Source organism: Apteryx mantelli, chromosome 6 (genome assembly GCF_036417845.1).
Source record: "Apteryx mantelli isolate bAptMan1 chromosome 6, bAptMan1.hap1, whole genome shotgun sequence".
Classification (NCBI taxonomy): domain Eukaryota; kingdom Metazoa; phylum Chordata; class Aves; order Apterygiformes; family Apterygidae; genus Apteryx; species Apteryx mantelli.
Window position 1 is genome coordinate 41,788,426 of NC_089983.1, and position 25,945 is coordinate 41,814,370.

General features: G+C 40.8%; 1 protein-coding gene across 1 annotated transcript in view; it reads right to left on the reverse strand.

Moving 5' to 3' along the window:
• Positions 1 to 25,945, reverse strand: part of DPP10 (dipeptidyl peptidase like 10) — a 287,083-nt gene that overhangs the window by 228,346 nt on the left and 32,792 nt on the right. The window contains exon 2 of the mRNA XM_067299348.1: positions 4,018 to 4,132. Coding sequence (XP_067155449.1) covers positions 4,018 to 4,132 — 115 coding nt within the window. The remainder of the gene's footprint in view (positions 1 to 4,017; positions 4,133 to 25,945) is intronic.

Sequence of the window (25,945 nt, forward strand, 5' to 3'; positions counted from 1 at the left end):
GGGAAAACACCTTGACAGAAAGTAGCCAGATTATCAAAACTGGTTTGCTGACAGTGATTACACAGAGCCTATGCAGTTTCAAACAGAAACCTCCATCTCGTTGGTAATAAATATCTACTTCAGAAAAAATCACCACTGGTTCCCTTTCTATTAATTTTAAAAGTGACTTGAGACACCGTGTGAAGGGGCGAGTCCCAGCCCTCTTCTGAGCAGAGTATTCATCCACTGGACGTAATCCAAATGGATCCTCTTCCTGGAGCTCCATTTTATTCAAAGCAATTTCACGAAAGCATTTTCTGTCAGTTTGGCTGACCTAATCGTTCCCTAAGGAATTTTTCTGCAAAGCTGTCCATTTTCTTTGCATCAAGAGAGAGCAAAACTGACTACGTTTCGCCGTAGAGTTCACATGCCACTCTGCTCAACGGCAATTACCGTAGATCAGCATGCATGGTTGAAATGCTGACATCAATTAAGGAGTCCCACATACAGCATTAAGAGTCTGCTGCACCTTTCCAAAGAGTATTTTAACCTGAAGTGAGAACTACTGCCATTCCCAAAGAGAAGAACAGGCCTAAGTGTTGTGGCCGTACCAACATGGCAAGGTTTGAACAACTCTTACGCTCTTCTGAGACCATTTTTTGTATAGATGCTTTTGCTTTCAGTTTTATTCCCAAGGTATTTTCTGCTTTTATTCTTTCTTGAATAACTTTTCCCATAATCATCTCCAGATCTTACACACAAAAAAATCACTGGATTCGTAACTAATCTCCTGGGAGGACAGACGGGCTCCTTCTCTGAAACCCCAAGTTTCCACACTCCACTCCTTTACTGCCTTCAGCAAGAGTAATCTCATTTTTTGCTATCCTCCTGCACTTCACCTGATCAATACATTCACCTAATCATGGAGAAAACTGGTGGGGACACTAGTCCACAAGCCTCCTACATCCAGCTGCAGCGCAGAGTACCCATCCGTATTCAGGGGAGACGGCTGGTTTTTTAAAGACCCTCCAGGGTTGAGAGAGCTGCTGAGCCCCAACAAGAGGGAACTGGCCTGAGAGGCCATTCAAACGCTACCACGGACACCTTCTCGGGCTGAAACAGTCTGTTCTTCCATTTCTCCATCGCTCTGCTGACAACAGTAATTTTTTTGTAAAGCTCCAGAGTATAAGCGCAGATGACAAGCAACACATAGCAGACCAAAATATTACTGCAGTTGCCACTGCTTGCTGGTATCACAACCATAACCGTGACACAAATATTTTATTTCACATTTTAACAGAAGCTAAGATATTACTAGATCAAGCTACTTCCCCTATTTCAAAACAGTTCTTAAGTAGTGTTGTATATTCAAGATACACTTCACATGCTAATAAAAAAAACCACTAAAAATAGACATCTAGAATTTTATTTAGCTTTAATATTGCTTGTATCTTTAACAGAAGCAACAGAAAAGAAAGCCTCTTTGAAGCCTTTTACATATAGCTTACACAGAAGTTTTTGTTGTAAAAGCTTGTTATCTCATACAAAAGCACTGATCCCTTTATTAGAACAGGCAAGAAAATTGTTGCTCCAAGTTCAAGAAATCAAATGGCACTGTTAAAGTGTACATGGACCTCAGAATTTCTTGCATTATAGGCAACACGATATATAAATAATTGTAAGCAAAAGTGATTACTTCTGTTGTATTTAGCATTATTAATAAACACATTTTTGTCTTCACATAACTTTCATTAAAATGCTTTATAAAGACCAGTCAAGCTCCTGAACTGCCACCATCTGTAAGTGCCAGTATCTCGCTAAAAAATAAGAGAGGCATGATGTGCAGTGCTTAAAGGAATTAATGTGAAATCTAAAAAACCCATCAGCAGAGACAGAACTAAATAGGGAAACAAACTCCTGATGCTCAAAATAGTAATATTAGAAATGAAAAGCAATGCACTCTGAACTACCCCAAGGTAACATATGACATAACTCTCACTATTGCACTGACCATCTTAATTGACATCTGCCATATTTTATGAGAAGAATTTGCAAAAAACAATACTTTTAACAACACATTTGGAGCACCCTAGCACTAAGCACCTCTCAGTAGCCGGTTTCCAAACCTATGAGATGGTCTCTGACTTTTTTCCTCTCCTTGAATACTAAACATCCCAAAGTCACCTGAGATATATTCAAGACCAAATAACTTCAGCTGCAGTGCTTAGCACCCACCAAGAAACCAACAGAGTATTAGAACATTTTCTTTCAAAAATGTATTATTTAATCAGGAAAGTGAAGAGGAAAGAGCACTGATTAGGATCAAAGTAGATATCCTACAGTGTACCCCCCAAAACCTTAGTTTGGTAAGTGTTTCCAACCTGCAAAAAACCCTAGTTTTACAGACGTAGATCACTTTTGAAAAAAAGACTCTTAATTATACCAAGCTCTTCAGTCTCCTTGGGATATCTTAGAGCATCTGAGCTGACAGAACTAGTTTTCACTTGCATGACTTGAACTGAAATGTAGCTCCCAGCTTACATAAAAGTTTTGAAGCAAGCTCTCTGGATTTTGCAGCAGCCCCAGAGATGTTGTAATTAACTGAGCTTTTTTACCATATTTAAAAAAAATAACAACAGCATTTCCCTGGCTGTTTATTCTTTTTTACACGAGTGTCTTCAAAGACTTCAATTTACGTTTTTCCATCATTAATAATGCTATATAGATATAAGAGCCAGAACTGATGCTCATTATTGTGAATTCCAGCATAATCCTTCCGAGATATCACAAGCCTTAAAAACCAAAGGAACCTCTCCTTGAAAAGAAAGACTTCTGTCTCAAAGTGCACTGGAGTGTGCCACCATTTGCCCTCACATTTGTCTTTTATTACCCCCTGGAGAAACTCCTGTACACTAACAGAGCCTAGAGCAGCACAACTTAGAACATTTTGATAAAAATAAAAACAAAGTGGATATAAGCAAACAATCATTTCTTTATCACTCCCTGGGTAGCACCATGCATATGTAGTAGATATTTCTACAGAACAGGGGAAGCAGAGAAATCCACTCTTACAGCAAACTTTCTGGTCCTTTTCCATTCATCCCCAGCACCTTCCTTCCAGGGCAGCAGCAGCCTACTACTGCACTTTCTCATGCACAGACCCACCCAGCTTCCCTTGAGGATTTTGTCCAGTGGCCAAATAACTTGGAACTATTATTTGCCTAAACAACACGTCATTTGCCGTTTGGTTTATATAAACTGGGCATTTGCATGGCAGAACATTTGCAGACCAATACTTATTATCTAGACACACCATTTAAATCAGGTACTTTTCATTATAACTTTAAATCTGACAGGAAGAAATCAAAGAGATATTCTCTTTATAGCTTGTGCAGCATTTCCTTCTCACAGGTTTCTACACACAGTTAAATGGTTGCTGCCCCAGCAATAAAATCTTCAGAAAAATCACGCAGATCAAATTAGAATAAAGAAAACATTAGGCATAATTAATTTTCTATGTGCAATTGCTTTTTTCCCATTAATTGCCCACTTTTTTTTTTTTTTTTGGTAAGTGAACTGTTAAATAGTTTCTTCTCTCTTCCTTTTTGAAGAGCAAGAAAAGAAAAGAAGCTTGCGCATGTACATATGGAAGATGCATGCTTCTGCTTCACCAAGAAGTTTCATTCTCCATATTAGACTTACATGACATACAGCCTTCTCTTAGCTCACCTCTGAATCTGAAATTATACTGGGAGACAAATGACAAAATCTGAAACTCAACTCTCACCTGCTGAGGCTAACAAGGATCGCTTGCGGCCATCTCCAGGCCAACAAAATCCTAAGGACCTACTGCTGAAGCCAAATACTTGTGCTCCACGAGGCCTCCGGTAACTCTGAATCCCTACGGGCACCAAGTTTATAGTAGCCAGAAGTTAAAAATGCTTAAGAGCAAGAGATATTGTCACATTTATATGTCATTTTAACGACTACATCATGAATCATACACCTTCAGTAAGATAAAATAAAGAAGTAGGTTACCTGGGGTTAAAAGAATGACAGACATAGTGATGAGTGAACAAACAACTAGAATCACCAGCAGCGCAATAGCAATTCCCTTCCAGTTCCTCTGCGGAGGGCTGTTACTTCCAAGTTCCTACAGGAATGGAAAAAAATAAAATAAAAGGAAAAGGCCATGTTTCATCATCATATATTTCCAGAAGTATTATTGACAGAAAAATCGCTCTGTGCATACTTATAATCACAGCATGGGAGCTGAGCACCATCCCGCCCCTCTCAGTAGTTCGCCTCGTCATCCAAAGGTGCGTCATTCTCACACCTTTTAATACAGATGCCTTTTTTTAATATACATGAAATTTTATTTCCCTAAGAGACAATCAAATGAGCTTATACAAGCTGTCCAAAATATGACTGGTGTTAAAATGTGCTGAACATAAACTTCAGGACAATATCAACTAGCAGTTTACACGATAATTACAGAAATGAAATGTAGCAATTTACTGTAATTCCACCTAAAGTGGTATGCACCATAAAGGTTTAAATACACATCCTTTTTAATGCACGCTATTAAACTTATTTGTAATAGAAAACATTTACAGAACTGCCTGAAGCTCAGAAATATTCCACACTAAACTGAACAGCTCTTCTTTCTCTATACAGTAGTTCAACTGTAAACTACTCCCCTATTACTCATAAAAAATAAACAGTAGCTTGTAACAAATGCTAAACAAATGCTTCTGTAACTACTAATACACTTAAACGGATACTCTCCGTGGTTACACGTTTAACTCCTATTAACACTAGTCAGATGGGATTTAGGTTTGTCAATAGTAGCAATGCATTGCCTCTGTTCACAGCCCAATTTTAGAGCAAAACAGCACCTAAGTACCTAACAACTGAACAGAATTACAAAAACAGTAAGAGAGCTGTTTCGTATGATCTTAACTTTCTCTCACAGGAAACAACATTTTTGCTCTCTACATCTGGCACGCGTGAGTGCTTCTCTGCCACAATTATCCATGCCTTTATCATCGCAAAATTAAATTGCTGTAACACGAGAAAACAAAAAACACGGGACTTTTCAGAAGATACAGTTTTAGCCTATTTACAAAGTCGGGTTACGTTATACAAGCGCTACGTGCCCTGCACAAGCTGCCACGAAGCCGCGGGTGAACAGGAGCTGTGGTTTCACCCGTACGTGCCCGATCCCGACAGTAAGGCTACACGAAAGCCGGCGTCCCCTCCCGCGTGCCCTATGGCCACAGTGCGTCGGCGCAGCCAGGGAACGCGGTCACCACTGCGTATGCGGGAGGGAATGGCCAAGGAAGGCGAGAGGTGACTGAGACTGCCGCCTATTCGCTCGGGGAGGTCCCGGGGGGGTTCAACTCGTAAGCACACAGCAGAGACACTGCTCCACCTTCCGCCTCTCCGCGGGCCGCGCGGACGGAAGGCCGGGGCAGCTCTGCGACAGGCCACCCTTACAAGTCTGCTTGGGCATTTTATCCCATGGGGAGGACTAAGATACAGGATGGCACCTCCAGGTGAATTGTGTAAGCTTTCAAAGACGTACTTTTCCGCATATAGATTATTTCGTTTGGGTTTTCTGAACAGTAAGTGGGTGAGAAACAACATCTTTCCAACAGCTGAGCTGCTTTGGCCATGAAACATAGGAGACCGAGGTGGCTGAGAGCTGGGGAGCAGCCAGCGATACCCACCTGAAGCTGCCCCTGAGGTCTCGCCTTCTCTTGCCTCACACACCTAAGCGCAGACTATTTTACGCTCTTCCAGGTCAAACAAGCGCCTACCATGCATTTAAAGTCTTTAAGAGAAAATAACAACATTCTTGTGTTTTCTTGACTGAGGGACGCCACTGCTACATGATACACACCCCGAACAGCATGCAGACCAGGCAGCGAGCAAGGGAAATCCCTTCATCCTGGTCTTACGCAAAAGTCCATGCCGCCTGTCTGCTCTTGCAGCCACACTGGGCCGGGCCAATTAAAAGCCCTCACATCTTTAATTCTTTTTTCTTATAGCCCCTGTCTGGTCATTTCTACCTGTAAAAGACACCCACTCTCCTTGGCTGTGTTTTCCAGAACCTGGTCCTCTCTCCCTCCTGGTCCCAGCTGTGCTTCTTCCCAGGCTTTCAGCCCCACCAGGAACACGCAGCATGCGCTCTGTCTGCCCACTTAAACCCCAAGCCACAGCTGCTCTTCACAGAGACACCTCCTTCACCTGACCGGCGTTAACCTTCCCCTCCCCACAGCTGAAGGGCAACTGGGGCTTAATGGCAAGCAGTTCCCGGCCAGCCTGGCGGCTCCTCAGCCCTTTCGCTCCTTCTGGATGCAGCAAACGGCAATTGTCCTTCTTCTCTTTTGTTACGACACAAATCTCCCCTCTGACACTGATGGAATTGCAGATCCTGAACGATGTTTAATTATAACCCATGAAGAGCAAGTATTGAGGATGGTGCAACACCAGTGGACAGCTGCTGTAGGATTAAATTCCGGCATGCCCAGCGTTCCTGGGCATTAGGAGACAGCTGTACAGGAGTAGCCTGCTTAGGCTTCACCAGCACTGCTGTAGCACCAACCAAAGCAGTCCTCAGCACCCCCACAAATCAGTTTAACCCAGGCAGACATCCCAGCCCTGCACGTTTGATGCCTTTATTTTGTTTCTAAAGTTCAGGACTGCTGTGCGTCCTAAGTAGGAGAAAAAATAAAATAGGGTAAGCAGCAACTCCTGGCACCCCGTGACCTTTCTCTACCCACTCACCCCCTGCTTCCAAGGGCTTCTGCAGACCCATTTGCTTCCCTGATTTTCTCCAGCTCTTTCTGATTCCCTCCCGCCTTGTTAAATACTAATTAGCACTGTAATTTCCTGATTGGCCATAAAGACCTGGGTCAGCCTCACAATCCCCTTTTTGTGATGCCTAGGATTGTATGGGTCAGTTCTTCTTGGACAGTCCTGACCATACTGATTAAGCCAAGGATTCCTTGTCTTTTTGTAACAATACAAAACTTTCATAGCCTGCATGCAAACTGGGATCCAACCTATTATTTTTACTTGAGTAAGAATTCTTTTGATGTTAATAATATAGTCTAAGAAACTAAGGACTTACTCTGAACAGTAGCTACGCTCAGAGCATCATGAAATCCTATTCCAAAGGACTGGCTTAAAACGACAGAGGCAAGACTTCTTCTTGATGAATGTTGTCTGTACCAAAGCCTCTAAAAATTGTACCAAGTTCTCATTATTCAGAAGGTTCTTCTCTGCAAAAATGAATATTGTTCAGTTTCTAAAAATAAAACCCTAAACACTACCACAAATTTTTACAAGGGAAAGATCAAACAGACCTGTCTAGCGCAGAACATACAAAGCTTACTGGTACCCACGGTGAGAAAGAAGGGGGCTTCTAGCTAGCTGAAAACTTTAAAGACTGGCATAAAAATGCAACTCTTGGAGTACACCCCACAAAGTTTTAAAATAGACTAAGTTGCTATGCTTCAAAAATAATGCAATGCTTGCACTGCTTTTCAGCATGGTCATAAACAAAAGGAAGTTAAATGGGTTTTTAGACCGTGTACCATTGTCAAGACAGAAGTTGTCATTCTGAGCATGACAAGGCTGGAGATATTCAAGAGGAAGCATCACGGAAAGCTGTACGATGAAAAGCTTCTGACATCATAAAGTTTCCCCATAACTTACTGCTAACTGGCACATAATAGCAATGAATGCACAGATGGAGATTTAGGGATGTAATCTTCTAAATAGGCTGTTATATTAGAGTGGTTTGAAAAAATATCAACTTTTGAAGAGGGTGTTTTATATATAATACTACTATAATGTTATTACAGATTTTACAGTCTAACTCTAATGAATCAGAAAATGGCTGCTCAAAGCATAATACAATTGCAAGTATTCTCATTATTTAAAGTACCTTTTTTCACGAACCATTTAATTGCGTTGTTGCCAAATACAATCCTTAAGCAATATATATTTCTGAATGTAATTTGTGATAGAGTCGCACGCTACTAAAACTCAGCCACAAAGATGAAAATCCATCAGAGTGCACAAAAAAAAAAAAAAAAAAAAAGTACGCCAACATTATAGGAGCTAGTGCTTTTGGCCACCTATCCCTCCCTAACGCTAAAGACCACATTTTACCATTAGTTTTAAATCACTATCATCAGTGAACATAACATATGTAACTGAGGGGAGGTTTTAGCTGAAGAGCCCAAGGATTACAAAACACAGCTGAACTTCTGCGTAGGTTTACATCCGTGAAAAAACTAAATGAACTTTACAGAATTGCTAAATATTTTAACTTCAGCTGCTCAGTCCTTGTGCAAGAGCTAGAGCCAAGCGCAGCAGGGCCAAGCGCACAGGGGGTGAGGCTGATTCCAGGGAGGCTGCCGAGGGGAAAAGGGACCGGCACCGGCCGCGGCGGGCCTGGGAGACGGGGCGCCGCAGCCAGCCTGCCGGGGGTTGGAGCAAGATAAACCTGTCCTTCATCAGTGAGAAAAAGTCATCTCAAACATTAAATCACACTGCCCCAGGAGAGAGAAAATCCGCTCTCTCCGCAGCACCAAAGGGGCGGAACATTTTTAAAAATTTACTCTCCGAGCAAGGTTTAGGCCTTGGGCTGCTGAACCGTCTAGACAGCTCCAGACAGAAGTTAATCCGGCAATCTTTCTCGCGTGGACTTGTGCCTGGCAGAGCTGTGATAGGTGCTAATTTGTTACATCAACTCGGGAAGTGATTATACGATGAAACTAGGCGCTAATTACGGGCTAAAACCACAACATCCTGCAATGAGGGCATGTACCCCGCCTGAGATAATTGAGTGGAGCCAGCGAGGCAGCGATGTTAGTTTAGATAGCCTAATATGGCCATGGCGAGGTCACACAGTTGTAAAATATATGCGTGACCTGAGGGTCACCACACACAACGCAGAGGAAGACTCCAGCCTTCATCCCCACGACCACCAGAAGGCTGAAGAAGACCCCCTAGCAACAGCCGGCGCAACCGCAGAAGTTACGGGAAGGGCCATGTATACCCGGGGCTGGAATCGCATATAAGGAGACTGCGAGGGGGGGGGATCGCGCGCGCCGTTGGTGGAGCAGGAGACTCCCCGGCCGCCCAGCGCTGTTTTGCTTACTTGTGACTTGCTCAATTATTCTATTAAATTGGAATTTATGCAACCCGGCCCGAGTGGTTGTCAATTTGTCACGTTTACCTATAACAGAGCCAACCCTGGTGCGCAGCGGCAGCGTGAAGCCGTGGACAGGCCCGGGCGAAGGCAGACGGGAGAGACGCCGGGGCGCGCAAGGAGCCCCGCCGCCGCCAGCTGCATCTCCCGCAGGATCGCTCGGCCGAGGGACGCGGCCAGAGCCAAACCTCCCGGCTCTGTGGTCGCCTCCGTTTAATTTCTGTTGCGCACATCCCCAAAGGGGAACGGCGCAACTTGCCGTCAGGCTGGTCGTATGAAAAGAGGTATTACACGGCGCTACAGAAGTTGCACAATAAGCACTTCATCAAGGTCAAGAAACAGCAGCGCGTTTTTGGCATGTTCAGTCCCAGACCGGGTTTAGACTTAGGCTGCCAATAATCTCCACTTGCAAATTCCAGCGTACTTATGTAATCACACCAAAACTTTACAATAGTAACCGGAGGAAAAGCTAAGACTAAAATCCCCAGAGGCGGGAGAGCACTGAGATGACAGGCTGAGGCTGTCAAAGCAGAACACGAGTCACTTCAACCCTGCAGCATCCCTCTAGGCTAAATCCCCCTCGCCACTGCAAAACAGGGTATTTCAGAGGAAAACGCTGGATAACTTCATCCAGAAAACAGACAAACCAAATATAAATCAAATATGTTGCATCTCCTTCTCTCTCCCTTACTGGTCTGCTTTCTAAATATATACTCCCTCTCCAAACACATTTATGGACTGATGAACTGATTCATTATAAGAATGAAAATCCTTTAAGCCCAAGCAGGATGCGGCTTTGAATTTCAGAAACTATGGCATGAAACCTCATCCAACAGCGATGAGGGTTGTTCTCTATTTTTGAATGAAATATGGAGCCTGACATAGATGTTTCATTTTGCAAATGAAAAGCTACAAAGCTACCACTGCAATGTACTACACTTCAGACAACCTGAATCTAACAGGAAGATAAACCCCAGGGTCTTATTACAATAGAAATAATAACAGGAAACTAATTTCCATTAAATTCAACTCATACAGAGATATTTTTTATCATTTGACATGCAAATGCAAATGCTTATAATTTAAGGGAGCTGTTTCCTTTTGAGTAGCATTGGGGATATAGATGTGGGAAAAAGAATCATTTAAATTTAATAGATGTATTGCTGTAAAAAAAAAAAAGAAAGCTCAAATATTTTCAGCTGAATAAACTTACACTTTTTCTTATAAACACCATAACCAGAAAAAAAATTACAGCTTCCTTCCTAAAGCTTATCGAGTTGCACAGCTTTACTGTTAATCAATGAGGATAAAAAGCCTTGAAGATATAATTTTTCTAACAAGCATGTGGGCAACTAAGGAGACAACAAACAACAGAAAACATTGCCTTAACGCACTGAATTAATAAGTCAGTCTTCTGAATTATCTTAATAGCATTTTCCTGATATCTTGGAAAACTTTTTAATGTAAATCACAACATAATGCATCTTCCTCTAGCACGGGAATAACGACGGCAGTAGGGAACTGCCGGGTGGAGGCAAGCCGCGCTGAAGGGCACCGGCAGGAGACTGGGGACTGAAGAGTGCCTCTCCCAGGCTCTTCCAGATGAGGTAGGTTAGATAAAGCACGGCATTCCCTTTGGGACAAGAAATGAAAAGTCATCTTTTGCAGATACACTAACCCTTCCCGAGAGCTGGAGTTTAGCTAAACTAAACTACCTACTCATGCGGTCATTGAGCTAAATTCCACGAACCTAACAACAGCGCTTAACAGCAAGCTGCTAAATGGCGAGATGATCTAAATATAGAAAATACGCATATATCTAAAAAATTATGAACAAGAATTTCACTAAGATTAACTATTTCTGCTGTGTTTATGGGCGCAGCTCAAAACTAAGACTGAGATTCTGCCAGTATTTCTGCAGTCTTGAGCGAACTCTTCCCCGGTTACGTGCTCAGCGGTACAAACATGCTGATGCACATTGGAGCTCACCCCCAGACTGCAGGTATTCGAAGCAGAAAACCCAGCAGCAGAGAGCCGCAGCAGTACCTGCTGGCTGCCCGGCTTTATGCCCTGGGACACTAAGGGCAGACACCGGCTCCAGGTTAGAGCAGCCAGCACTGCAGCAATGTAAGATCTCTCACTGTAGTTTCTGCCAGCATAGCATCTTCTGAAACCTTGAACGGATTGTCTTTTTTGCATGTGTTTTGCCTTTTTTTTTTTTTACATTGTTCCTATGCTGTCACCAGGACGAAGTCTCCACAGGAAGCTCTGAGAAGAATCCCAGCCTTCCCTTATTTTGGCAAGAACTTCTGGGGCAAAGCGCATTAGGCTAGGAAAAGCAAACCTGATCTGCTTTGCCAGGAGGAATGAGAACGAGTCTCACTCTGTAGCTGAGATGCAATCACGACAATAACACTTAATGACTCCTCCAGCATCTACTTCATTAAACACTACCATTTGCATTCCACAAACATGAAGAAAAAGTGATAAACATAAAAAGACAAACACATTCTTGTTGTATCTCAGGTGTTTTGAAACACCTGAGACCTAGGATACTTATAATAAAAAGAGTTCAGTCTTTCTGGAGTTCTTTTTCTAGAGTTCTTGATTTTGCAGTGTACCACATGCAGGAAAATTACCATAGCAAGCATTTCGAATTTGTGATTAAATGATTGCATCTATTCCTTCCCAGCTGTTTTTGAGTAATCCCATGGCCTAGATAGCAAGAGAGACTAAAAAACAGATCCACAAAGTGGCACATGATAGTTATCCATTTGCATAAGTACTATCATTTTCAACCCCCGTGCCCCCTTTACAATCCGCCGTGCTGTAAGAGCCTATTGCTCCAGTTCTTCTCTGAACGATGATGGTCATACAATTACTTCCCCAGTCACTATCTTTATTCATCAAAACAGCGGAGCTTTCTTCCAGAGTCACTGTGAAATGCCACCTTCACAAGAATCCATCCTTCTCCGTCAGCTTTGGGGCAATTGAAAAAGAAAGCAGCTTGTAAGCAATCACACTGCTTAGAACAGGGGTGGGGTTTGGACATGGGAACAACCTGTCTTCGTATTATTATTTCTCTGAGTTTGTCCTGGTAAGAGAAACTCCTCTTTCTTGAGCCAAACTTAAAAAAAAAAAAAAAAAAAAAAAAAAAAAATCAAAAATACCCATCGCTGTCTCAGTAGAAATAAACTAAAAGAATAAATGTGCACATGTAAATCATTTTGAGAAGTATGAATCAATTGCCCACACTGGTTATGAATTTTCTAAACCCTGCAAAACATTTTGTGCTTTTTTCAGCATGGATTATTTTTGTTCTAAGCTGTTATGTTTTTCTCCTAGAACTGCAAGTGACCATTCAGGAGCTCCATGATACTTTAGAAGAGCTATGTCCAGCACCCTTAGTTCTGATTACTCACAAAAATGACCAGAAAAATTTCTGGACACTAACGTAGAACAGCCAATATTAAGAATGCATTTCACATTTTCAATTCTCTTTGCAGTGGACCTTGTAACATTTATTCAAACCCAGTGAACTAGCTATAATACTAAACAAGGAAAAGCAAAACTTTTAAACCCTCCTACAAAAATCACTGTTCAAGGTCTAATCACAGTAGGCGAGTTTAAAATTTTGGTCATTACTTATATATACAAGAAATGCAAAAACAGGGACAAAATGAGGAACTATACGAGCACAATGAAAAACAGCATGGTACATGCACAAGTTAGAGTAACTAAGACACTGCAGTTTGTGGCCATCCACCTTTTGGGGGGCGGGGGGGAGGGGAGAGACAACACAAGAGTATTCACATTCCTGGTGTAAAAAAGCAAGAAAAAAAATTAAATATCAAGCTTCATACTGCACAATATCAAAAAAAATTGTAAAACAGTTTCCACAAGTCATGGAAGATACTGCCATAAGGAGTGTTGAGTAGTTGGGGCAGGGGGGAGTCGGATAAAATAACAATGGATGACAAAACTCATTTAAATTTGAAATAAAATCATGTCAAGACAGGGAGACAAGCTACAGCAGGCAAAGAATTTCTTTGGCTTCTGGGAGCTGAGTTGAATTTAACACATTTCTGTAAAGAGGTATAATCCCAAATAGAGTTATTGCAGCATCAAGGTCAACTTTATTGAGGCTCAATACTTTGAAGAAGTGCTCCTTTTTCATCCTGTGTCCACCGTTTTCTACGCTTTGTTTCTAACAAAGTTTTAGAAGTAGAAATATTACTACATTTCCAGCCCAGCAGAAATACTCGGAGAATTAAGGAGGATCACAATGTTCTGCCGAGATCTGAGTAAGCATCTTGAGACACTCAGCACTACTCACAAATATGAAAGCTACTTATAGCCACCTACCAGGTTTTTCCAAAGATCCTAAGCAGAACAGGTACTAAACACGGGGTTTATAAAAGACATCCATTTGCAACTGTACTCCTGCTATTTCTGCTGAAAATCTGCCCCCCAGGCAGCAGGTTGCCACGAGGAGGCACAAACCCTCCCGCTGCTCCAGGGCCCGTCCTAGCACAGGGGTGGCCACGCTGGGCTTCGTTCCACGTCTCCTCGTCAGACCGAAGCTCCAATATTCTCACTGCGCCGTGCTCCCCCCCTCAACACATAAGTCTCATCTTGAAGCTAATGAGATTTTTGTCTGAATAAGAAAAACTATCTCGGCATCTTAAAGCCAGCCTACAAGAGTACGGAGGAGCAGAACAACCGGCTCATTTCCAGCGAGCCCATGCCTCATTAGTGTCCTCAGGAAATCAACAATCCGTTTGCCATAATTTAAGAAAATTCTTATTTTACTAAAGCAAGTAACGCCATGAACAGAAGAGGAAGACAAAGCAGCCAGCACAAAGATGATTTCACTGCAGGCGACTATGATGTAAAGGAAGAAGTCTATACAAGTACTTGCACAGACATTTATGGCTAAAAAGTATTTTCTCAAATTCTTATTGATCCAAAGTTTAATGAAATGTCACAAGATAGTAACATATTTCTTCCATTCCTATTACGCTGAAGAAAAAAATCAACCAATCATGTAAAATAATATATCATTAAAAAGAGACATAGAAAAAACTGATGAACACAGGCTCTACGTGTTGCATACCTACAGACGTTTCAACAGATATATCATAGTTTTTTTGCTAGAATTTGTCCTTTTCATAACCCAGAAACTGAAATATACTTTCCTTGATTTGCTGTGAAAAACATCGCTTTTTAATGTGTTTTTATTTCTCAGTTATATTTGCAAGGTCCCATAACAGAGGACTTTTAAATCTCACATAGTCGATTTTGGCATTAATCAGTGGATCTGTCTGACAGCATAACATTACATTCCACTAAAGGTTAGAAAAACAAGAAAGGTTACTACTGCGGTATGTCACATTAAGTCAAAGTCAGGTTTATGCCACATAATTTCACAATTTGAATCAAATACAGTGTCCCTATATTTAGTGGTATAACACCGAGTTATGCACTGGAGTATAACTCTAGATTAAAACTATTACTAGACTTGAAGAACCAAAATTGCCTTCTGGAGTTTCTGCAGTTCTCATTGTTCAGGTGTTTATACACATGTTATTTTTATGCCATTTAATAGTCCCTGGAGAATGCATGGGACAAAAACATTTTTGAGATCAGTCATACATCAGGAGTTGTCAAAATACTGAATTATCTTCTAGAAGTTATTTTGCAAATTTCCCTCAATATTTTTCTATTTGTTTTCCAATACACCAGAGGTATTTTCAAATAAAACAAGTAATTTACATCCAGGTATGCCTTAATAGCCCTTTGTGTGCATGTGCATCTACATAAACACATACATATATTATTAAATATTTATATATATATGCATATATTGTTAAAGGCAATATTGCTGTAAATAGATTAAACTGTAAATAAGCCAAAGAGTGTCAGTACCAGAAAAGGGACCACTGCAGTCTATGCTTTTAGGGAGACCTAAGGTAGCAGGAAGATAGATGAGTTTCCCGAGGTCATGTGGGAATAGCAAAGCAGGGTTAACCTGGCACCTCTTTACAGGAATATTTGTGAACAAAACTGTAACACACCGAATTATTTGGCCAGTATCACCGGGCTCTGATTAAGAGTTTACCATTTACTTTTCCACAGTCCTCTTCATGATTAAGTTACTTACTTTTCAGAAAAATGGAATTTTATGTGATACAGAGGAATATTATGCTTCATCAGAAATACAAATATGTGTTTCTCCTGTGTATTGTTAGGGGAAGATGACCAGACAGATTTGCAGATTAGATACTTACAACCATGTGGTATAAGGGAAAAAAAAAAGAAAATCAAAAAAGACTAATATATATATATATTAACCTCACAGAACTAAGATGACAGTTCATTTAAAAACAATCCAAGCCCTGACAGCACTAAATGACTAAATTATATTTTTCAGACACACACACACACGCGCAGAGCCTATAGAGAGGCATTTGTAGAAAGAGCACGGGTGACCATATCTTCTCCTTACATATACTCTACTCATTTAAAAAGCAAAGGCAGCTCTAGTAGAAAAAAGAAATCATCGGGAATTTCTTGGCTGTTTTACAGGATTCATTGATTTCAACAGTACACTTCAGGATACTGAAAATCCAGCTTTTTTTTTCCCCCCTGCAAACTCTTACTTTAATGGCCAACACTACATAAAACATTTTAAAAGCCTCTTTACCCATTACGTTTCACAGGGGAATGTGAGCAACCCAATAATTCAGAAGATCTTGACTGATTTAAGGATCATATGGCTGCTTGGTAGGGAGCAGAGCACACCCGCTCCCGTGGTCCGCAGCCGGCTCCATCCCCGCCGAGGCATCGGGGCCGTCCTGCATGCCGGCACGCACCTAGCCCAGGGCCCGCCTCATTAAAGGAAATGGAGAGAAAGATTTCAGATGCTTAAAACATGATCTTTGCCTCAACTAGAGTACGTTAGGCTCTCACAGCGCTCTTCTGTGTCTGAGCTCACACCCCTGATTACACACACACAGTTTTTGGTTCCCTTTTAACGGGATTACGCTGTGGACACCCCGAGCACAACGCGCAATTGCAGTCTCCCCTAAACAGAAAGCGGACTAAGAGTCAAGATGCTCCTATTGGCTCTGTTTTCCAGATGCTGCTTTTACTGCACACCAAAGAAATGAGTAGATACAGACAGGTCTGCTCAAACAAATCTTGGACCTTCTGAGAAACAACTCAACGAACCTTTGGTCATGAAGATGGAGAATCGCTCGTGATATGACTCTTGGTGAAAGCTCCTATTGCTGCAGTCACAGGGAAGTTTCAGTCCTGTCAGGGACATCCAGAATTGAGCACACAACATGGCCAGACCCGGTATTTTGTGGAATTAGTAGAGATAAAGCAGGATGGAAAAGAAAACCAGGGGAAGGCTGAGAAACGAGCACATTATTACTCTATGTGGAGTTCCTACTTTACATCATACAGCTGTGCATTGAAATACGGTGGCACGGCCGCAAGAACAAGTAGCTGTATTGCTGCGATTAGTGGAAGGGTGCCCAAAGCCTTCAGTGGCTGTGGGTTAGGTAGCATTATTCCAAGTAGTATCAAACTGCAATGGTTGAGATATATCTTGCTGCTAATTTAACCCAAGAAGGTTATGTCCATACAGAGCACACGCACACACACACACACAAAGCAATATCCCACCCGAGTTTCACCACGTATTTTGGGGGAAAAATAAAAACATCAACAACAATGATGTTGATGAACATCTTTAGGGGTTCTATCATTTGCTTAACAAGAATTAGATAGTGTCGTGAAAGGCAATGATATTGCCAGACTTCCCATGCATGCCTTAATACTTGCACTAATAAAGGCGAGAACATCTCACCGGACATCTCATAAATTTTGGCAGAAATCCACCTAACTAGGAGTTTTGCCTCAGGGCAAGAAGCAAATGGCACTGTTAATCTTCTGCAGAGTAATGTCTTCTTCCTAGCTAATGTACCTGGGCCTCACAGCAAATAAGACAGGGATGATTTTTTAAAAAATGTACCATATCTATTTCTTTTTGGTTTCTTGCCAATTTGAGAGGTAAGAATATATAATTAGAAATTGGTTAAACAGTTCCAGAGAAAGAAGGCAAACATCTTACCAATGCAGAGGTGGGTACGTGGCTGTTGGCAGAGTTGTTGTACTAAATTGGATGAAAAGTTCAAAACAGTCTTGTCACTGAGTTTTCCAGTAATGCACTGAAGGTAATTTGCTGTCTACGGATCCAGTACTCACAACAGATATTCAACTCAAAATCTCTCCTTGGCTCTGAGCTTTAATATTACAGCCAAATAATTCCTTCAGATCTACTTCAACGACTCCCACTGAAATCTCCGGAAGTTTTAAGTGAGCATAGGAAACGACAATATTTGACTCACATGAAGGAGATGAGCTACAAGACAGAATTTTGTGGTTTTCTTTTTATTATTATCACAAATTTTACAGTACTTCTCCTTAAGCATACATAAGTTATAAAGGAAATGGATTATTGGGATACTAACACCATGAGATCCAGATTAATATATAAGAAATGCAAAATTTATTTTTTCTTCCTAAAGGCTGATACTTGTCAGGAGTTGCTTGTTTTTTATGGACACATAATCTGAATAATTTATTTAATAAGCTACAGAAGAAGATTGTTTCCAGATTCATGCCAATGTTTAGCAAAAATGGGTTCTCATAGGTGATCCTGAATGTTCATAAAATACAAACCACTTCTCAGAGAAAGAAAAAACCAAAACAAACAAACCACCCACAGAACTAAGTGTGGATGTTCTTCACATTTAAGTGGCAATGATTAACAGATGTCTTTTCAAATAAGTGGAAACCTGCCAAGAATTATTTTTAAGTTAATTCACAGTGTATCACAAGTGCTGCTGTAGTTAGTAATTGACTTCTGCAGGAGAATTTTCCTTTTCACATTTTCTGTTTATTTTACACCTGTGGGGTTTTTTTTTCCTGTTTTCCACAGCTCTCAATATCATAAGCTCCTTATTCCCTGTTGAGTAACTGCATAATTTTTTATAACCTTGCCTCCATTGTGTAAAAATTTTATTAACTTTTCTGGGAGCAGCTATACTACAACCGATGAGGTTACAACTTCAGATGTTCCTAGAGGGTCAAGATTTTGAATGGTCTCAAAATCAGCCCAAAGACATTAGATCCTTGAAGCTGACCTGACACACCAAGCAACGACGTGAACGGCTGGCAACACACCGGATCAATGATTTCTGGCTACGGCGGCCATTCAAGGAGGCAAATCCTCAAATGAGAGCGTCTGGAAGGATCCAGCCAAATCCCCTCGCCTCTCCGCTGGGTGCATACGATTGAGAACAGATCTCAGCTGTTTTTAAAGACTACTCGTCTACGACAGAATCATCCGCAAAACAACGTGTTTTAATCGTGCAATGTTCCAACGTGACGCAGCAAAAGAAATTGAGGCAATGAACCTTATAGGGAAGGTATATAGTGTTTTTAGTTCAGTATAATACTAACTACCTATTTAGGTTGCTGATGTTATTCTTAATTAAAATGTATCAAAATGGCTGCATGGAACAATTTGTTGGACTGTAGTAAGCTGGAGCAATTTTATAACAAGCATTTTTCTGACCTAGCAAAACAGTTGTGCTTGGTAATTATTCCATTATTTCCACTAGAAGAGGAGCATATATACATTGTATTATAATTATATATAGTATTAAAGAAAATAATCTGAAAGCATCCTGCACACAAGATTTTGGAACAAAATTAAACTCGGACATTTTGACTTTGCATTTTTATAACCTGAGTACTTTTACCCTGCCTAGTTATCAGAAGTATTAACACCTTACTGCAAGCAAAAAGCTAGATTGTTCTTTAAGAAATGAAAAATTGAACTGAAAAAAATACATATGAAAACATCCATGGAAATAATGGAGAGTTTTGCAAAATACAACAGCACCAGCAGTAACTGTATGTGTCAGCCTCTGAAACAAAAAAATACTAAAAATACGCGCATTAATTATCCTGGGTACCTTTACCAAAGAGGCAATCAAAAATGGCAGCTTACCCCAAAGCTGCCTATATGCAATTCAGCATCTACCATTAAACGTACCTCCCCCCCCTTAACTTCGTCCCTCTCAATGTATCTGTGTCAATAGTCAAAGCACTGCAAGACACTGCAATAAGAATGTTTTATTTTCTCTTTTCTATGCATTCCCTGGGGTTATTAGTTGCATATTTAGGCAACCCTGCACAGCGAAAGACGAAAGAAAACCTTGGCACTTTTGTCAAGTAATTTATTTTAAGACTGCACCTTCAGATATTTTAAGCAGAGCAAGCAAGAAAAGGGCATAAACTCTTAAAGAATGAGACCTTGTTCCGTAATATGCCAGGCATACAGTAATTACTGCATTAACGTGAAGGTTACAAGGAAAAGAAAAACATATTATTCAGATTGCAAGTCGAGCTATCGTTACAGGACAGAGGAGAAGCAGCAAATCAATGCTTTAACTGCTGCGGCTCCAGCAGCAAGCACCCGCAGGCGCCATGCGGCCCTTCCCTTCCCTTCCCTTCCCTTCCCTTCCCGGCCGTGCATCAAGGCTGCAAATTTTCGCTGGAGCTCCCCCGGTGCTCCAAATCGCAGGTGCGATTATTTGTGCTCCGACTGCAGCCAAGCCGCTTGGCAGGCTCCCCCGGGTAACGAGGCACGCGAAGGGAAGAAGCCACCGGCACAGCTACTTGTGTCCGAAATGCCGAGGACTGTCCCCAAAAACACCTGGCGCGCGGGCAGGGAGAGGCGACACAGCATCTCCAAAGGACTCCAGGTCTTCCAGCAAATATAAACGATAATACGGCCGCTACCATCTCACAGGAGAACATCTCCACGACCCACAACTATCCTGACACCTGTGACGCATTAGCCAGTTAACGACAACTAAATTAGGGGCAGACCGAGATATTGCCAGATACCACTAACACAGGAATGTGTATTGAAAGAAACAGTGATCACATTTTCAGTCGTATATCTGATTTTCAATAGTACGTCTTTTATAGATCACTGTCTTCTGAGATCACACCAGGCATTTTTAATACCTATTTTAGACCGATAATTGCGTGAGAGGTAAAACGCCATTAAGCACCTTCAGCTGCAGCACATTCTGTGGGACACGAAAAACCATTCACTTATATTAACTCAAGCAGAAAGACAAGCACTAGCAGCGCCCAAAACACCAGCTATACTCTTTTTCCTTCGGTTTGTTTTACGTTCTGCCAAATCACCCCACAAGAAATGCCCAAACTGAAGTACTCTATCAGCTACAACAAGGGTCTGGCGCCTGCCTCGACTGTAATATAGCCCGTAACAGAGACACTGCAAGGTCAAGAGGAAAATAAAATATTATTCAGAGACGGTATGAAAACTTTCCATTAGAGAAACAACATGTTCCTCTCAAACCGAAGAGCTGCTTGAAATGTGACTACGCAGTGCTTTCCCACTTTTTTCCTTCATTTACAGGTCTTCTCTTTCAGTTGTCAGCTCTCTATATATAGATATATTCATAGCTAGATACATACAGATATATATATTCAAACTGGGAACATGGATTTGTTACACCAAAACAATGGAAAATTGCATGGGGAAAAAAAAAAGTCTGACAAGACAAAACAGGTAAGTTCAGAAATTCAAAGATTTATAAAAGACTGACGCTTCTATCTATATGCCTAAAGCTTCATGTAAACATATTATTTAGCACAGTTATATTACAGTAATCAGAAAATCTTAGTAAGCTTAGAAACAAAAATAAGGTAAGATTATACAAATAACTTAATAGCAGGGATAGAGAGAAGTTTTCAGTAGAACAAGGACAGTAGCATTCTTGTAGTGTATTTCAGGGCATTACAAGGTTTTTGGTTGAATAATGAGTCCTTACCATTTAAGAATAAAACGAATTGGGTAAATTCAGCAGACAGTACTTTGAGCGCTTCACTTCCTAAAGAGTCTTTATGAGGGTTTTTTTTTTTTTTTTTAATTGCACTATGGAAGAAATCAGCAGGTTTGAAGGACAGAGGAAAATCACAGCCCTGGTCTCCTCAGCTGTTCACAGACGTGATGGTAAGAATGACCACCTGAGGCTGCAATTACTTCCAGCAGATCTTTAAAAATCTTGGATTCATACCATCTGCCTAGCTGCTCTACAGTATATTAGCCAAATTCAGTCTTCAGGTGTATCTACTCAAACCTTTTGAACTTAGTCACTACTTTCTGTAGCTTTCCACTCAAATTGCTGATATCCTCATTAGCATTCAACTGAACAGGAAAATCATTTTCCTTCATCTGTTTTTGAAAATGCAAGTACAAGCCGAGAATTGTTGCTGCAACAACTGCTTGAATTTTGATTCCTCTTCCCATTTAGCCCATTATTCTACACTCTTCCTCTTGTTTTTGTTAACTGTAATACTGATAAAGAGTTTAAATTATCTCCATTTCTTTAAAAGCTCTCCACTCCCTCATTTCCATCTTTGCACACTTTGCAGACACTATATAACTCTATCATTTCCCTTCCACTATTCTCATTTTCTCTACATTACAGTTTTACTATCTAGAAGTAGCCCTGTTATCTATAGTGACCATTAACAATATGAAACATAAAACTAAATCATATTGCTTTATCAAAAGTTTGTGGTAATAATTTCTAACCATTTCTAACACTTTTGATCATGCACAAGTGTTTAAGGCTTTCTTTGAAAAGTATTAAATAAGTTTTAAGTAAAAATCATATTTATGAACAATATTGTGTTATGAAGTTAATTCATGGTCAAACTGTATTTTACCAAAAAACTGTAAAAGTAATATTGGAGCATCATTTTGCTGATCTTCAAAGTTACAGTGCCTACGAGTTTGCTAAAACTGTTTCAACTGCTCCAGCAGAGAGAGGCAAAGCTGACTTTTAGCTCTTTAATTACTGAAACTGTTACCACAACTTAAAGGAGGTCCACCAGTTAGTTCACTAGTGATGTGTCTGTAATGATTATTGCATGTTAGGATTTATGAATTAATCCGAGGAATTCATATATAAGCTTGAGTATTATCTGCATTTCCACAATGATTTTAGCGTACAGTGCACAATGCAAAAAGAGTTTACAGTCCCTCCAAACACCTGGTAACCTTCCGGATTTAATGCTACAGGATTTATTAGCTCACATCAAAATGGATTTGTCAAGAATAAGTAGCGCTGCCAACCAAACAAAATCCACACAAATTACTTGCTGTTCTAGACCAAAATCGTATCTAAGTGACAATTCTTCCTACTGAGATAAAATAGTATTTTTAAATGAAGGCAGCACATTACATGCATTTGCAGAATTTTCAAAAAAATACTATGTAATACTTATACTTCACTGATAGACAATGAACATCTGAGTACCTGAAATACAGCAAAGCAAACCTGGAAGGACAGCGATACTCCGAGACCTCTATACAGCAACAAGTGGTACTTTAGAACATTAGAAAATAAAATGAATAACAATTTCTGATTATAAAAAAATAAATAATCAATAGTCAATCAGCCATCATCATTCAGCTGCCATAGGGACAAATCGGAAGTATAAAACATACCTAAATGCAAGCCATTGATTTTAAAAATGCAGTGAATTTTGATACTGCTTTTTATTGCCATTTTTCAGGTTTGGGTATGGACTCTAACATATCAATGTAACTTGAGCTTTTATAGATTTATTTTGAAATTGATTTTTCAGAGGTACAGGAAAACAGAATTATATTATTATGCCAGTTATGAGTTAGAGGAGTGTGAGAAAAATTATGCTTTTGTCTAAAAGAGGATTTAAAATTTGAGGTTTAAGAATTCAACATCCCTCCCCTCCCCTCCCCCCAAAAAGGCCCAAACCGAAGAGCTTTCACTGAAACTTCAGCATTGCTTCATTTAGGATCATCAAAGAGGAAGCAAATTCATGTTTACAGACTGTCAACTCTATTTTTTTAGTTTTGTGAAGGCTTTGCAATTATAATTTTGCATGTTTATCCTTTAATTGTATTTGCATTGCCTGTAAGGGCCCATTCGTTATGAACGGATCATGCAAAAGCAGGGACTTCAGACCTGATCTGAGTCCCCAGCAGTCTCTCAGGGTCAGGCTTCTAATGGCACCTAAATTAAGTCTTTTCAATTCAGTGGCAATGACTTAATTTACCTTAGTACAAACAGTCTCACTTAAGTCCAAACCAAGTTAAAGTACTGTGAAAAGCACTGCATTCTAACTTCTCTGTACTTCAATATTTACTCCTAGTAAATGCAAACCTACCCTACATTGCGTGGACTTCCCTTCAAAAACTCATAAAGAAAAGCAAATGTAAGTATTAGCTGAAAATAGTTTATGAACTAACTGATTTCTGTTTTCATTGTCCCAGGGCGTAACTGGAGTAAATCTTCCGCCTGGCCAAATCATTCCTTACTTCCAAAGCTTCCTGAGGAACTCATCAGCATCCGCGATTCTGCACACCTGGAAATCAGTGATTAAAATCGCAGTGCCGAAAGCTTGGCTGAGGCAGTGATGGACACTGCAACGGCAGACAACTTGCTAAGTGGGAAGCCCACCAGACCCCAAAAGCAGCCGGGGGGGGAGCCGTGTGGCCCAAAGAGATGAAGAAACATTCATTCGTCCCGAAGATGGGCTCCTAAGAAGAACAGCAGCGTACCTGAGGATTGACAAGTGCCTTCCCCCAATGGGAATCCCCAGGAAGGGATATATGGAAGTGTGGAAATACCACACTTCCATCAGAGCAAGTATATTTTGCTGTTTCAGTGAATCTCACTTAATGGACTTATAAATACTGTTTATACCTCAAAGACAAATATCTATCATAGGTTGCTGGGGGAAAAAAAAAAACCTTAAAACCACAGTTTTAAGGTATTGAAAGAAGTTTAGAAAAGGAGCATTTTTTCTTAGCAAGTGTTTTTTGAAGGAAAGAAACAATTGTATAGAGTCTAATTTTTCAGAATGATGCTTCTACTTCTTATACAAGAAAGTCCAGTGTACAGGCATCGTGCTTCTAGGCAGGGTAATTAGACTTTAGTGGAATGGTTGGAGGCACTCTGAACCTATTTGATTGGGATTTCTCTAACACCATAAAGGAAAAAGTATCGGAGTTGCTTCTTTCAATACATTTACTCTAGCAAGGCCATTTCAAGGACAAAACCTAATTATAATTTTGACATAGTTTTACCTTCAAAAGCAAACATGAAAGTAATAATATAATACGCCTCACTTCCCCTGCCTATTTTTTCTATTTTAATTTTCTAATTTTAATGAACAAAGGCACTCCAGAAGAGGATCCATTATACATAAAAATAGACTTCAGTCTTCAAATATGACCTTTTAATTAAAATATAACAGATCATTAAAAAAAAATTATTTCAACAGTTAAGAATGCCGAAAATACAATTCTCTTAAAACTCTATGAAGAGAAAAGTAACGGTCAAAGTTAAGGACACGCAGCAAAGCACATGCCGAAGCGACGCCGCAGCAGGCGCGCGGACAAGCAGCAGCAAGACGGAGCGGCGGAGGGCAGGTCACCACTGCCTTGCCCCGCGCCCCGCAGCCGAGGCCGTGCCAGCCTCCGGCCAGCGAGGAAATCTGTGTTCCCAAAATGTGCCTCCTACTCCCAGAAATTCCACTAACCTGATTTTAAAAATAAATAAATAAATAAATAAATCACAGTTCAAATGCAAAAACAAACCCAAAATAACGTTTTAATAAGGGCAACTGCAAGTGTTGGAACTCTCTGCAATGGAAATATAGCAATATACAGGTGGGTCCATAGCAAAATATCAGCCTATTTCTATTACATCACTGAACAACAACATCACTGTGCTTTACGTGCTAAAGAAAGTGCAACCAGACTGATAATATGACTGCTCTGGAACTAGAAAGAAACCTAAAGTAAATCTTCAATGTAGCCGGCACCAGTATATATAAGAGGCATGCTCCTCATTCAAGGTTTCTACTGTCTTAAATCCCAGGGACAATAAGTTTTGGGGGGTTCCTCTCTTCCAAATACACCGTTGCTGCTTGCACGTGGTATAATGAGAAACAAAAGTGAGACTCAAAGCTGCTACGAGAGCGAGTTAAACAGATGTTCAGCTAATACATAGCAGCAAGGAAGCAAATCAGCTAAGGCTCTAGCCCTAGATCTTGATTCAAAGTCAGAATTGTCCGAGTGACCTGTTCCAAAGGACAGATCAGTTTGGGATGCTGGGAAGAGCTGTTAGGTAATAAGAAACGGATCCTAGTGTGAATGGAAACAGTTCTGGAGAACAATCATGCGGGTCTGGGTTTTTTTCTTTTTCTTTTTTCTTTTTTTTTAGGAGGGTGGGTGTTGAATAACCCATCTCACACAAAGAACAACACGGCAGGATACGACAGAAAGAACAAGTGAGGGAAATGCTAGGTAACAGCTGACTACCTGGCTTGAGAGAAGACCCAGCTGGAATAGCATCAGACTTTACCCCAGCAGAAAGCCTCGAGAGCGAGAGCGCAATCGCAGGATGAGAAGCGTCGAGGGTCGTCCGCAAGTGCCCACACGGGGTGCCGGGGCCGCCGGCCAGCCGCGGGACCCGCCGGCACCCACCACCCGCGGGAAAGCTGCGGCACTGGCTGCTGGGATGACAGTTTCCTCCTAGGAATCTCCCTGGGGACATTTGT